General features: G+C 47.6%; 1 protein-coding gene across 2 annotated transcripts in view; it reads right to left on the bottom strand.

Moving 5' to 3' along the window:
* The window catches only part of ildr2 (immunoglobulin like domain containing receptor 2), a 94,059-nt gene that overhangs the window by 12,539 nt on the left and 65,404 nt on the right, over positions 1-16,116 (bottom strand). For both annotated transcript variants that reach the window (XM_033033390.1, XM_033033391.1), the window contains 2 exons: positions 3,639-3,785; positions 1,146-1,310 (listed from right to left, as the gene is read on the bottom strand). In XM_033033390.1, the coding sequence (XP_032889281.1) occupies positions 1,146-1,310; positions 3,639-3,785 (312 nt within the window). The remainder of the gene's footprint in view (positions 1-1,145; positions 1,311-3,638; positions 3,786-16,116) is intronic.

The raw sequence follows: 16,116 nt of genomic DNA on the forward strand, positions 1-16,116 counted from the left end.
ACAACCTGAACAGAGAGAAGGCTACTAGTTGGATTTAGAGCTCTCCTGCTCTGCCCTGATCCTTTCCTTTGTTCCTTTCCCAGTTGCTGGATGGAATCACCGGATTCACATTGAAACTACTCAGGCACGAAAATCGTTGTCAAAACATGGGGGGGGACACACAATACCTTGGCGGACGCGCATGCGCACACAAGCGAAGTTTCGGCCCTGGGCCCTATGGCCGGTAACATCCGACTCCAAACTCTGGCAACAGCAGCTACGTCCGCCCCGAATGGTGGGACTTCAATCGGCCCGTTCAGGAGGGGCTTCAACATCGGGAGCCTCCACGCAGCAATTTGACCGCGGGGCGGTGGAAGATCCCGAGGTGGGTTTTAAGCCGCGTCGGGCCGGGCGATGAAAAGCCCCGCGAACGGGCCGATTCAAGCTCCGCTCTATGATCTTTGCTCCACCAGGACGTCTCCCTCCTCCAATCACCACGCTCTATCCTCAGTCCCACCGCCCTATTTCCCGCCTCTGACCGACACCTCCCTCCTCCAATCATCGTGCTGAATCATCATGCCCCCCCCCCTACTGCCTGCTGACCGACATCTCTCTCGTCCAATCCACTCCCTCGATCATCAGTCCCACCCCCACTGTATCGCGGAAAGCAGAGATTTTTAACAGCTTTTAAAAAAAATAGAGTTTTAAAATCCGGATTACAAAAAATGGGGGGGGAGGTCCCCCACCTCTCAAAACATGGTGGGGTGGGGGCGTGTCCCCCGTCCCCCCCTGGGATTTCCGCCCCCCTGAAAGCACTGTTGCTCCAGGTCTCAGCCACATTCCCCCTCCCTCCTTTACTTAGATCCATTCCAGTGTCTGGATGGGATCATTGAGGCTTGTAGAAGGGAAGGTGATGACTCCTCTAAAACCTGAGGGAGCATTTGGCAAGTTAGACCAACAAGGCAACAGCCACATGGAAGGAATTGGAAGAATAAAAGCAAATTGCATGGACTTATACTGTTGCAGTAATTTAATATTATACACCTGTATTAGGAGCTTTGTGTGGGAAAGGTTTACAGCCTTTGCACTCTTTCACACAAATATGCCAGTAATGATGATGTCTATGTCTTTGAGTTGACATTCGTTTCAAGAGAAATTCTTCTTACCAGATTCCCCCATATCAGTGTCGACACGTACTGGTGGAGGCAGAGACTTGGTGTCCATTACACTTGATGAGATTGGTATCCTAGAGACACTGGGGATGTAGTATGGCGGATAGGCTGCTACGTTGGGATGGTGTCCCGCTTTCACTGCTTTTCCAGCTGCATATACTGAGAAACAGGCAAACATAGTATTAAAACTCAGATAAATCATTCTGCCTACATGCAGTCATACAGTGTGGAACTAGGCCCTACAGCCCAACTTGCCCACACCAACCTACATATCCCATCTACATTTGACCCACCTGCCTGCATTTGGCCCATATATCTCTAAAAATATCCTATCCATGTACCTGTCTAAATGTTTCTTAAGCATTGCGATAGTACCTGCCTCAACTACCTCTTCCGGCAGCTCGTTCCATACACTCACTGTCCTTTGTGTAAAAACATCACCCCTCTGGGTCCTATTAAATCTCTCCCCCCCCTTTCATCTTAAACCTATGTCCTTTAGTTCTCAATTCCCCCACACTGGGCAAGAGACTCCATGCATTTACCCGATCTATTCCTCTCATGATTTTGTACACCTCGATAGGGTCACCCCTCATCCTCCTGCGCTCCAAGGAATAGAGTCCTGCAGACCTCCATATTTGCCTGTTGTTTCTCAGCCTCAAGCAACTGAAGTCAATTATTTTCTGGAGTGAAGTGTAGCAACACATTTTACCATTCAAGAGATTAATCTTGTCATTTCCAGATATAAGTCACCACAAGTTATTTGTATGACTTCCACATCAGGGACACTCAGTGTGACATTGTTTCCCTTGTAATATTCCTTTTGGAATATGCGGAGCAACTTAGGCCACATTCTCCTGGGAGCTGCAATTATTGGACACTCCAAGAACATTGTGATCTTCCTAGTATGGAGCCAGACTGGAATGGAAAATTCAATACCTCACCCGCCATTGTCCTCCCAGTGCATTTGCCCATGATGTGTTTCCACCAATTATCCCCGACTCGGAGTATAAGAATCCTCTCCTCCCAATTTGAATATTCTTCACTGACTACTATCATTCGAGCCAAATATCCCAGTACTGCCATCCTCATCTCCATATAGCGTCACACAGCACGGAAACAGGCTGTTCAACCCAACATGTCCATACTGACAAAGATGCCCCATCTATGCTAATCCCTTTTTCTCACACCTGGCCCATATCCCCCTAAACCTTTCCTATCCATGTACATGTTAACATGCCTTCTAAACTGTAAGTTGTAACTGTACCTGTCGCAACTATCACCTCTGGCAGCTCGCTCCATGTATCCACCACACTCAATGAAAAACAATGCCTCTCAGATTTATTTTAAATCTTTCCCTAGTAAGTCCCACATGATTTTATAACCACAGTAAGATCACATCTCAGCCCCCGTGCTCTCCAGGGAACAAAGACTCAGCCTATCAGCTTCTGCTTATAACTCAAATCCTCCAGTTCAGGTTATATTCTCAAATATATTTTGCACCATTTTTGTCAACCTTTTTATTTCAGTAATCTTTTAGTTAAGTGATAAAGCATTTGGGAATATAAAAATGTATGTAAAAAAAGTGCTGGAGAAACTCGGTGGATCAGGCAGCATCTGTGGGTAGAAATGGAAAATGATGTTTCAGGTCAGGATCCTTCATCTTAACTTAATCTGATTTATACAGTGTTTTACAACTTGGCTTCCATTTTATAATAATAATAATAATAATATATCTTTTATTGTCATTGCACGTCAGTGCAACGAGATTTAGTGTGCAGCTCCACTGATGTACAAGAAAGGTAAATAAATACAATACATAAATAAACAAGCTGAATTGATTGACGTGACCATCTGAGGGAGACTGTCCAAAGGGGGTGGGTGGGGGGGCACTCATTTGGGCCGGTTCAGAGCCGCTATAGCTTGTTCATTGTTCCAGGAGCAGAACGGCCAGGATTTGCAGCAGCTTCTTCCCCCGAGCCATCAGACTCTTGAATTCCATATAATGTGCCCCCACTATTATCTATTGGTTCTAGTATATGGTTCTAGATGCTCCAATACGGTTTTATTTTAGCTTGTAACATAGCAAAAGATGACATTTGTAAGATGAAGGTAGACTAAAGTGCTGGAGCGAAGGAAATAGGCAACGTTTCGGGTCGAGACCCTTCTTCAGACTGGAGTTCTTCAACTCAAATTTCCAGCATTGCAGTTCCTTCTTAAACATTTGTATGATGAAATCATTTTCGGCTATATTCAGTTTTATTTCCATATTCAATCAACACAATTCCAACTCAGTGCATATTTTATGCAACTTTTGCATGGAGAATCGCTGATACTGTCGCATCCCATGGCAAGCATAGCTGTGGAAGGACGTGAGCAACTACGTGCCCCTGTTTACACTGCATCCCTGAACTACCAGCATACACGGATGCAAGGGGAAAATAAAGTAACATACAATAATCCTTCTAAAAGGTGTAAAGATGTACTTACAGGCTTGAGGGCAGCAGCAGGATTCCGGACAACAAGGGCAACGGATGTAACAACAGCAGGTGTGAGGACAGCATTGACACCAACATATAGCGAGGAGGAGGAGGAGCAGGAAGGATCCGGAGAGCACTAAACCAACAAATGCCCATTCTGCAATACAGAAATATTTCACATGCATTATGCAGCTTGAAAAATGATATTGACATGCTATGGCTAAATAACAGCTACACTATTTGACATGTGTAGATGCTGGTAAAATCGAAGGTAGACACAAAATGCTGGAGTAACTCAGCGGGTCAGGCAGCATCTCCGGAGAGAAGGAACGGATGACGTTGCGGATCGAGACCCAAAACATCACCCATTATTTGATGATCAGAAAGTTATATGAAAATTGATAAAAACAGGCATTAATAATAAATCCCCCAAATTTCCGCCACCTCCAACAGGATCCCACCACTAGCCACATTTCCCCATCTCCACCCCTTTCTGCCTTTGGCAGAGACCGCTCCCTCCGCAACTCCCTGGTTAACTCATCCCTTCCCACCCAAACCACCCCCTCCCCAGGTACATTACCCTGCAACCGCAGAAGATGCAACACCTGTCACTATACCTCCTCCCTCGACTCTGTCCAGGGATCCCGACAGTCCTTTCAGGTTAGGCAGTGGTTCACTTGCACCTCCTCCAACCTCATCTACTGCATCCATTGTTCAAGATGTGGACTCTTATACATCGGCGAGACCAAACGCAGACTGGACGATCGTTTCACGGAACACCTTCGCTCAGCCCGCCTGAACCAACCTGATCTCCCGGTTGCTGGACACTTTAATTCTCCTTCCCATTCCTACACAGACCTTTCTGTCCTCGGTCTCCTCCATTGTCAGAGTGAGGCTAAACGCAAATTGGAGGAACCGCATCTCATATTTTGCTTGGGCAGCTTACAGCCCAGTGGTATGAATATTGATTTCTCTCACTTCAGGTAGCCCCGGCATTCCCTCTCTCCATCCCTCCCCCTCCCAAGTCGCACTAACGTCTCATTTTCACCCCACAAACAGCTAACAATGGCCTGTTTCCTTTATCATTGTTATTTTTTGCATATCTTTCATTCATTGTTCTTTATCTCTCCACATCATCGTCTATATCTCTCATTTCCCTTTTCCCTAACCAGTCTGAAGAAGGGTCTCGACCCGAAACATCACCCATTCCTTCTCTCCAGAGATGCTGCCTGTCTCGCTGAGTTACTCCAGCATTTTTGTCTATCCTCGGTTTAAACCAGCATCTGCAGTTCCTTCTTACACAATAATAAAACAAATATTGATTTTGTTTTACTTCTATATTACACTGAAACCGGAGGATTCTGCAACCCAACAATGCATTTCTGTAGAGTAGTACTCTCAAAGAGTAGTTGAAAGGCTCGCTGTGTCTCTCTCAGCATGCTCCTCGAATTCAGCTGCCCGCATTCAAGCCTCAATATTAATAAATGTATCCACAACAGAAGTATTCTTAGCGAAGGCTTGTGTTAAACAAGGATGTGACAATACCCCAAAAAATGTCTCATTCTTTCTGGCCCCAATGTTGTATTTACACTCGGATAAATCTACTGCAAGAGTGAAGCTAATCTTATGAATTAATGCTGTTCAACCTAAAGGAACTACACATAAAAACCAAGGCTAGCAGACCTCGGTCAACAAGATGCAAAAGGCAGTTGACATGATGTGCATGTTTAGAGGCTTAATTCCAGGCTCAAGGCATTTTTAATGCTCAAGGTGAAGTTTGGAAGCTACCAGGTCTTGCATTCAATTTCTGCCACTGAAGGCCTCCATCGACCTGCTGCTGTTGCAATATGTTGCCCTCCATTAATAAAGGTTCACAGCAAAACCTGACAAAATATGAATTACTTCCCATATTCATGAGCCACCTCTTGAAGGCAGGTATTAAAAACATTATCGAGCACAGCCATTGACTGATAGGGGAAAAAGGATTGAAAGTTTAAAACTTCAGGCTTGACACATGACAGGTATCTCAAGGCACATTTAAAGACTAGACCAAGTGGGACCCGTTGTTTGCGGGTGAGGGGGCTGCGGCATCACACACACACACTAACCATCCCCCACACACACACAGGGGGGGGGGGGAGGGGGGGTTGAGTGGGGAGGGAGGGGGAGTGGGGAGGGGGGGGGAGGGGGGGAGGGGGGGGGGGAGAGAGGGGGGGGAAGTGGCGAGAGAGAGGAGGGGGAGGAGAGAGGGAGGAGTGGGGCAGAGTGGGGGGGAGAGGGGGAGGGGAGAGGGGTAGGGTGGAGGGAGGGGGAGAGTAGGGGGGAAGGGCGGGGGAGGGAGGTGGATGTGGAGGGGGCAGGGCTGCCAACTCTCACGCTTTGAGCGTGAGACTCACGCCCTCAAGCAAACTCTCACGCCCTCACGCTGATCAGAAATTTCTCACGCTCAGTGGTGATCAACGAAAATGTCAAAACTCGGATAAACTGCATGGTCCGCGGGTGTTGGAGAGCCGGGGCTGCGGGAGGGATGGGAGCAGAACCTGCAGCGGGAACAGATGTGGGGAGCAGGGACTGTCGAGTGTTTGCGGCGCTGACGAGTCGCTCGCTGCAGCTCTGGCCATGGAGCACTCCGGACAGTGCGAGTGTCCCGGGCCGTCGGAAGCATCGGAAGCGCCGCTGCCGCGAGAGTCTCTGGGACAGACACTCAAAGGGAGGTGGAGAGAGAGAGGGGGTAATGAGACAGGGAGAAAGGGGGGGGGAGAGAGAGGGGGGTGAGAGGAGAGCGAGGGGAGAGACAGAGGGGGCGTGAATGGTGAGAGAGAAGAGGGAGAGGGAGGGGAGAGAGAGGTAGGGGAGAGAGAGGGGGGAGGTGGGAGAGGGGGGGGGAAGGGGGGAGAGAGAGAGGGGTGAGGGAAGAAAGAGGGAAGAGAGAGGGGGTGGAGAGGAAGGGGAGGGTAGGAGAGAATGGGAGAGAGAGGGGGAAGAGAGGGTGGTAAAAGAGAGAGGGAGAGAGGGAGAAAGAGAGAGAGATGGGGGGCAAAGAGAAAGAGGAGATAGACAGAGGAGAAAGAGAGAAGGGAGAGAGAGCCATGGGGAGAGTGAGGTGGGAGGCAGAAATGGGGGAGAGAGAGAGAGGGAGAGAGAGAGAGAAATGAGAGAGAGAGAGGGGGGAAGAGAGAGAGGGGGAAGAGAGAGAGGTGAGAGGAGTGACAGAGAGGGGAGAGTGTGTAGAGAGGGAGAGAGACGGAGAGATAGAGGGAGAAAGAGAGAGTGGGGGGGGAGAGAGGGGGGAAGAGAGGGAGAGAGAGAGAAGAGGGGGAGAGAGAAGAAAGAGGGGGGGAGAGAGTTAGGGGAAAGAGAGGGGAGAGAGGGAGAGAGGGGAGAGGGAGGAGAGAGAGGAGAGAGGGGATGAGAGAGAGGGGGAGAGGTGGGATGGAGAGAGGGGGAGGAGAGAGAGGGGAGAGAGAGAGGGATGAGAGAGAGGGATGAGAGTGAGGTGGGAGAGGGAGAGGGAGATAGAGAGGCAGGGCTGCCAACTCCCATGCATTGAGCGTGAGAATCACGCATTTCACCAAATTCTCACGCTGATCACAAATTTCTCTCGCTCTGTTGTGAGAAATTCTGTGATCAACGAAAATTTCAAAACTCATATCAACTGCATGGGCCGCGGGTGTTGGAAGCATAAGCAGCGGCGGGGACAGATGCGGACGGGGAGCGGGGCTGGAGAGTGTTTGCCGGGCTGGCGAGTCGCTCACTGCAGCTCCGGCCATGGAGCAGCCTCAGTGCAAGAGTCCCGGGCCGTCGGAGGCGTCGAAGCCTTGCGCCGCTGCCGTGAGAGTCTCTGTGCCGATTCAGCCCAGGTGACCGGCATGGATCAGGCTGTGGCTCGGTGCATCCTGGAGGACAACCAGTGGCTGCTGGAAGTAAGTACCAAGCACTGGGTAGATACGGTGGAAGATAGTGGACTTCAAATGGGGGTGGTTGGTGAAAGCATCCTGCTTGCCTGCTAGATTTTCACTTACTGTAACTGCAGGAAAAATGTTCCCGATGTTGGGGGTGTTCAGAACCATGGGTCACAGTTTAAGAATAAAGAGGGGGCCAGTTAGGACTGAGATGAGAACAAACTTTCTTCACGCAGAGAGTTGTGAATCTGTGGAATTCTCTGCCACAAGGCAGTGCAGGCCAATTGACACGTGTGGACCCTTTGTGTGGATAAAGTTACCCCTTAAAAAGTTACCTCTTAAAAATACTTCATACAAAAAACATTGAAATCATACTTCTACAGTGCACTAAAACATGATTTTAATACATCAAATTTCAACGGTTCCTACCCTGGGAGGGGGGACACACCCTTCTTCCACACCCTCTCCCCACTCGGTTGCTCCACTCCCGGGTGCCCCCAAGGCCAGTGATCAGTGATTGCACAGCCTCCCCCCTTTTCAAAAACGCTCCAATCCAATTTAAAGCATATATATTGCATTCAAGTTTAAGTTAAAAGACTCGCTACAGTATGCACCATATTGCACAATTTCAAGCTGAAAAATGCAAATGTTCCATACCAATGGGAGGGTGACACCCTCCTCCTCCTCCCCCCCCCCCCCCCCCCCGGTCGCTATGCTCCGTCAGGCTTGGTCTCTCGCAATTTCTCACTCCCAACTCTCACCCAATGTTGGTAGCCCTGAGGGGGGGAGGGGAGGGGTGAGGTGGAGAGAGGGAGGGGGGCAGAGTGGGAGGGAGGGCAGAGAGGATGGGGGGGCAGAGAGGAAGGGCCCTCTCCATCCCCCCCTCCACTCCTCCCTCTCCACATCCCCTCTCCCTCCAACCCCCCCTCTCTCCCTTTCTCTGCCCCGGGGACGGGGTAGAGAGGGAGGGTGAGGTGGTAGTGGCAGCACCTACCCAAGTTGTAGAGCACAAGCCTCCCCATCAGGCGCCGGGCCCGAGTTAGGCTGTGGCCATCGTGGACCAGAACGATGCCCGGAGCGATTTGAGGACGGTGAAAAACAGTGAAGGGCTGGCCGATCGTGGCTTCCGCGAAGGTAAGCACACCTACCAGCGTGACAGACGATCGAGCGGGGGAGACGGAGAGGAGGTCGTCCCTTGTGACGGGCACAAAGGCCACTTTTCAACTGCGCTTGTCCGTGGTCGCGCTGCAATAACGACCGCCGCCGCCATGTTGTTGAACTTCAAGAAGCCCAGCGGAGTGCGCAGCACTACATGATCATGTGTTCAATGGCTTAAATCCAGAGCCGGGGGGGGGGGAGGAGGACGGCTGGGCCACGTAACTCGCAGCTCGATAATGAATCAAATTTACAGATGAGGGGATTTTTGAAATCATGAGGTAAATCTCTACTGGAATATGTAAAAATGTCTCCGTTAACACGTCGGGTTTTCGAGGAGATGTGAATCACATACAAAATGACACACACACACACACAGAGTTTTATATTATACTAGATTAAGTGGGACTCGTTGGGTCCCATGTTCACACGGGAGGGCTGGTCCCCCAACGCAATATTTCACCTCTCCACCAATTACAATATTGGTGGGAAGTGGGGCGGGAAGGGGGGCTTTCTGGAGCACTAGTATGGGTGCTGTGGGCCGAAGGGACTGGTTTGCAGAGGGCTAGTATGGACATTGTGGGCCGAATGGATTCTTGGGTTGGCAGCTCAGTCACTCAGGCCTGGTGGGCTGGCAGCTCAGTCACTCAGGCCTGGTGGGCTGGCGGCTCAGAAACCACCAGAAATTCTGCCCAAAACAGGTAGACTCTGAGAGAGAAGGGGGAGAGGGTGGAGAATCAATTTTAGACATTTTTCATCTTTTACTGCAGATCACAGTCTATCCTGGCCTGGATCTCACAGGAAGCCAATGAAGGGAGGGAGAAAAATACAAGGATGAGGTTTAATACTTGAAGGGGGAATACTTACTGATGGGCCAAAATGCTCCTCCTGGGCTATTACGGGCATTTTTGGCAAAAGGGACTGGTTTTGTCGGCTAATAGGGGCCTTGAGGGCCGAAATTTGTGGTTTCAGGCAGGCCAAACAACTCATTTCATTTCATTTCCATTTCAATTTCAAGCACAGGGCAAGCCAAACAGCTCATTGCAGTTTCAATTCATTTCCATTTCCATTGCAGTTTCAAGCATAGGACAGACCGAACAGCTCATTGCATTTTCATTTCATTTCCATTGCAGTTTCAAGCACAGGGCAGGCCAAGCCAACAGCTCATTGCATTTTCATTTCACTTTCATTGCCATTGCAGTTTCAAGCACACTGGAGGCCAAGCCAAACAGTTCTAACATTTTCATTTCATTTCCATTGCATTGCAGTTTCAAGCAACAGGGCAGGCCAAGCCAAACAGCTCATTGCATTTTCATTTCACTTTCATTGCCATTGCCGTTTCAAGCAGAGTGGAGGCCAAGCCAACAGCTCAGAGCATTTTCATTTCACTTCCATTGCCATTGCAGTTTCAAGCACAGGGCAGGCCGAACAGCTGATTGCATTTTCATTTCATTTCCATTGCCATTGCAGTTTCAAGCACAGGGCAGGCCAAACAACTCATTTCATTTTCATTAAGGGCTAACAAATCATTTATTGCAAGTACATTGCAGACTCACAGTTCAGTTGATTCACAGCTTAGAATGAGTCGTGGCCTCTCCCTCGCGATCTTGCAGAGTGACTGAGTCATGTCTAGGCATCCGTGTTTTATAGTCTCCCCCCCCCCCCCCTAGAAGGGGCGTTACCTTCATCACGGTGATTGACAGACGCGAGGATCTTAAAGTTTTTTAAACACTCATAATTTTTTTATTTTTCATCGATGGGGCCTGCTCAGTAGAGGAGGACTGTGAGTAAGATGGCCAAAAATCATAGAGATATATGGTAGCGTTTTTTCTAAAATCAATATACAGTGCAGACAGGAAGTGGTCAAGATGAGACTTTTAATTATATAGATATGATGTGCGGGCAGCTTTTTTTTTTTACACAGAGCGGTAGGTGCCTGAAACGTGCAGCCAGATGTGGTGTCGGAGGCAGATACGATTGTGGTGTTTAAGAGGTTTTAGAAAGGCACATGAAAATGGAGGGAATTGGCTCATGTGCAGGCAGAAGGGATTGATTTTAATAGGCTTCATGTCTCTATGCTGTACTATTCTATGACAAAAATCCTCTGGTGTTAAGCCCTATTCCTAATCTTGCAGGAGATATCAGAGCAAAGACTTTAGCAGGATACTGACCAGGTTAGCAGTGGAAACAACTAGGCTTGTAACTACTAATTGCTCACGAGGACTATTTAAAATTAATTTGTATTCATAAATGAGTAGATTGTTAATTATAAACAGAATGTTATTATGGAAACTGATAACATTCATGTAAAGTTCAACAATTATCTTATCCCATTTCATTTGTTAATTACAGCATCATGTAATTGCATATTTTTCGTTATTGGTGACACTGAAGGGCCACAAGCAGCAAACAGCTGTATTACACCACCCACCAGTCTTATAAAATATTAATTTTATCCGGTGTTAAAGGTGCTTCTGAAAGATCTGGTAAATGCAAAGAATATTTTCTGAAATTCAACAGTGAAATATTTAAGATAAGATAAAACTCTCCGTGGAGCGGTGTAAAAATATATGTTGTAACTGTGTGTTTGATCAGATTATTCTGATATAAATGACCACAATCTGGATGAACAGCATTTAAATCAAAACACAAAATGCTGGAAATACACAGCCGGTCAGGCCGCATCTGTGAGAAAAGAAACAATGTTAACATTTCAGGTCGATGACTCCTTTCCAGAACCTATTCAAGCTTCTTCAGTCCCAGTTCTGATGAAAGCTCTTCAACGTGGTATAAATATTGTTTATTTTTCCCACAGATGGCTTAAAAAATTATTTTTCATGTACTTGTCCCAAAAATTACACTTTTACCACTTTGAGTATCAAGGAGAACCAGAGGCCTATATTATTTTTTCCCAGTTATTATTATTGCTTTTGCTCTTTCCTGGTCATTTTCGAATGCACGATGTTTTATTTTTTCTACAATCTTCAGTTGCCCTTGGAATGATCTTAGAAGGAACTGCCAATACTCAAATGTGTGCCTCGGTGGGCGGCGCGACTCTCGTCAGCAGCGGCCTCTGCAGTCCGCCTGTGTTTTTATTATTTTTTGTCTCGTTTTTATGTAGTTTTTGGTTTTTTTTTTGTTGGGGTATGTGTGTGGGGGGGTGGGGGGGAGGGGGTAACTTTAAAATCTTTCCCCTGCACGGGAGACCCGACCTTTTCTTTGTCGGGTCTCCGTTGTCGTTGGGGCTGCAACGTGGAGCGGCCTCCAACAGGAACGACCTGGGGTTACAGCTGCGGAGCTGCCGACTACTCACCGTCACGGGGCTGGCCGAGTCCAGAGCGGGTGGAGCTGTGGTGGACGCTGCTGCGACCCGACCCCCGGAGATTCGGAGGCTGCAACTGCGGGTTTGGCGGACGGCGGCACCGGGAGCCCACGGGTCCCTGCTGGGAGACCGCTTTTCGGGGCTTCCGCAACGGCGACTTCTCCCGCCCGAGTTGCGGGGTTGAAGAGCACCTGAGCGGGGCCTTGGAATGGCCGGGGGACTTTGCGAGCGCACGCCGGGGGCTCTAACAACTAGACCCGGTGCGCGACCTTACATCACCCGGCGTGGCTTTAATGGCCGCGGGACAATCGCCATCGCCAGCCGGGGGCTTTGACTTTGACTCTGACTCTGACATCGGGGGGGAGAGTGCAGTGGAGAGATAAGTTTTTTTGCCTTCCATCACAGCGATGTGATGGATGTTAGTGTAAACTGTGTTGTGTCTCGGGTCTTTTTGTTTTGTAATGTATGGCTACAGAAACGACATTTCGTTTGGACCTCAAGGGGTCCAAATGACAAATAAATTGAATTGTATTGTATTGTATAAATCTTGAATAAAACACTAAGTGCTGGAGCAACTCAGTGGGTCAGGTAGTGTTTGTGGAGGGAATTGACAGGCGATGTTTCAGTGGGGATGCTTCCACCCCAAATGATGCCTATCTATGTTCTCCATAGATGCTGTCTGACCTGCTGATTTAAGGGGCTGTCCTACTTGAGCGACCTGATCCGCGAGTTAAGAAGAGTGTCTTCGACCTTCAAGCTCGAGGGCACTCGCCTGGAAAGTCTCGAGCTCGATCTACCATCCGCTTTGAAGCCGGCATCTGGATGGATCGACCGACCACACACACAGCAAAGGCGGGGGGCAGGGAAAGCGGGGAAGCGCTGTCTGAAATTCACACTCGCGATGAAGAGGAAGGTAAAATGGCTGCACAGTCACGGTAAGTCCTTTAGAGAGTGCGGGAGACACTTTTAAGAAGTATAATAAAGTTTAGCGGGCATTTGACCTACCGGTCGGTTTTCCTTGGTCATGAAAACTCCAATGAGCCAATCAAAATGCCCGGTCAGCGAAGGAGATTGCCTACGACTGCCTGTAACTAAATAACAACCCCACTCCACTGCACTACGAGTTAAAAAGAACCACGCCGACCAATTTTCACACGCGGAAATTTTTTCAACATGCTGAAACATTTTCCGCGACCTAGCTGAGGCCACGAGTATTCGGGAACTTCCCTCGAGCATGAAGGAGAGTTCCAGTGACCTCCTAGGACCACGTGTCGACCCTGCTGCGAGTTTGAAGGTCGAAGACACTCTTCTAAACTCGCAGATTAGGTCACCCAAGTGGGACAGCCCCTTAACTCCAGCACTTTGTGTTTTAGTTCAGGTGATAGTGTTCTTATCGTGGGATTCAAGTTATATTTGAGGGTTGGGGTTGGGGGGGCAGCAGCATCTGGTGCACTGGGATTGTCCTCAGTAGATAAGATTCTGTGAAGCAGGTTCTGCTGTCTGTTGCCACAATGCTGAGGATTCATGATACTATGTGGCCAAGAGCTTTACACCCACAAAACCAGATTTCAACTGAATCACTTCATTGTCGTCAGGGACCTTGTGTACAAATCAACTGCCCATGTTTACATGCATAATAACATTTACCACACTGCCAAGAAGCTATTTTAATGTAAAGTGTTTTGGGATGTGTCTGAAGGATATGGTAAGTAACTACATAAATGCAAATATTTAATCAGCTTTGATTTACTACTGCTGGTAGTCAGAAGTAATTATCTTTAGTGAAGGAGGCTTCTAAATAAGAACATGTAAAATAATAGTTCTCCAACCGAGGGTGGAAAATGTAATTAAGTAAAGGAAAGTTGATCCTTCCTTGGAGCACAATAAATTATCATTTCATTTTCATTATTTTCCAGCAAGTTGATCTCATTTGGGCAATCAAATAACTTTTTTTTCCAGGATAGGGGAATCAAGAAGTGGAGGGCAGAGGATTAAGGTGCGGGGGGGGAAAGATTTAATAGGAACTTCAGGGGCAATTTTTTTCCACATGGAGAGTGGTGGTGTATGGAACGAGCTGAATATGGAGCAGAGTAAGTGGATGATACAATAACAAGTGCAATAACAACATTTAAAAGACATTTGGGCAGGTACATGGATAGGAAAGGTTTTGAGGGATATGGGCCAAAGGCGGGCAGATTGAACCAGCGTAGATGTTGGCACGGCCAAGTTGGGCCAAAGGGCCTGTTTGCATGCTATATGACGATGATCCGAACTGATTGGTCCTTTGCTCGAATTATTGTGAATTCCAGATTGACTCATGGTACTTTTGACAGCAAATTGTTCTCAGAATATCACATACTCATTTAAAATGTTGCTACTCACCCAAGCAGATGAGCTTTTGATCCTATGAAACGAACAACCCACGGGCCAATACAAATCAGTGGAATTTAAAGTAACTGATAACTTGAACTGGAATCACATTTGCCACCAGTGCAGATGAACAGGGAATGCTCTGGCAGAGGAGCAACATTTCTCCAGGAATCTGACTCATTGTTTCTCAACCTATGTGGCCCACAACCATGGAGAAATGAACAGCGTGCACTATTTTCAGCAACAATTATATAAAAGGATTCCATGAAGCGTAAAGTTACAAGTGTTGGAAGGGGAAATATTTATTATTTCACAATGGACCAACGGAAGTGGAAACTAGGTGAAAGCTAAGGGCTGCTACTTTAAGTGAAGTCAGCAGTTCAGGCAGTCTGGCATCAGCTGAGATCTCTGGCACAATAAGCAAGTTCCATGTTACCATTACCAAATAAACCGGTGGAGAGGCTCCAACGGCAAAAACAGGATATTGACAAGATCGCTGGTCAGTCCCGGAAAGATTACAATTAATATGACAGTTATTAATTAAATTAAATTAAAAAAAGAGACCTTCAATTAATCTCTATACACTCGGGCAAACTCAACAAGTGAAACCTTTGTGTAGCAAGGAACTGCAGATGCTGGTTTAAACCAAAGCTGGACACAAAAAGCTGGAGTTAAGCCCCTTACCACTGTACGAGGTAACTCTCCCGAGTTTCCCCGGATTCGAACTCGGAGAATTACGGTAATGGCCGTTTGTAGGTTCTCGGGGACTCTCGTGGACACTCTGTTGAAAAAACTTCACGAGCTTACTGCTTTTACCGAGTACCTGCCGTTTGCGTTACGAGCCACTAAGAGACGTCCCGAGCTTCGACGTACCCGCTACGTACATTCTATGTACTTACCACGAGTTTGATTTTTTTTAAACTCGGGAGAGCTCTTGGGTAAACTCGTATAGTGGGACAGGGGCTTAACAGCGGGACCGACAGCATCACTGGAGAAAAACAGATCTCGAAGGGTCGAGACCCTTCTTCAGACACAGAGTCACGGAAAAGGGAAATGAGGGATAGAAACGGTGATATAGAGAGAGATATAGAATAAATGATGAAATATATGCAAAAAAGTAGGTGAAAACAAGTATAGAATGAGACTCAACAAGACAACTTTGAGGCTGGTACGACGGGTGGGGTGGAGGGGTGGAGAGAGAGGAGATGTAAGGGTTACTTGAAGTTAGAGAATCAATATTCATACCGCTGGGCTGTAAGCCGCCCAAACAGAATATGAGATGCTGTTCCTCCAATTTGCATTTGGCCTCACTCTGACAATGGAGGAGGACAGAAAGGTCAGTGTGGGAATGGCTTTGATTCAAGATTCAAGAGAGTTTATTGTCATGTGTCCCAGATAGGACAATGACATTCTTGCTTTGCTTTAGCACAACAGAACATAGTAGGCATAAATACAGATCAGTGTGTCCATATACCATTAAATAAATATATACACACATAAATAAATAAATAGATAAAATGCAATGGGCTATTAATGTTCAGATGTTTGTACGAGTTGAGTTTAATAGTCTGATGGCTGTGGGGAAGTAGCTGTTCCTGAACCTGGATGTTGCAGATTTCAGGCTCATGTACCTTTTACGTGATGATAGCGGGGAGATGAGTGTGTGGCCAGGATGGTGTGGGTCATTGATGATGCTGCCAGCCTTTTTGAGGCAGCGGCTGTGATAAATCCCCTTGATG

This window comes from Amblyraja radiata, chromosome 14 (assembly GCF_010909765.2).
Source record: "Amblyraja radiata isolate CabotCenter1 chromosome 14, sAmbRad1.1.pri, whole genome shotgun sequence".
Lineage (NCBI taxonomy): Eukaryota > Metazoa > Chordata > Chondrichthyes > Rajiformes > Rajidae > Amblyraja > Amblyraja radiata.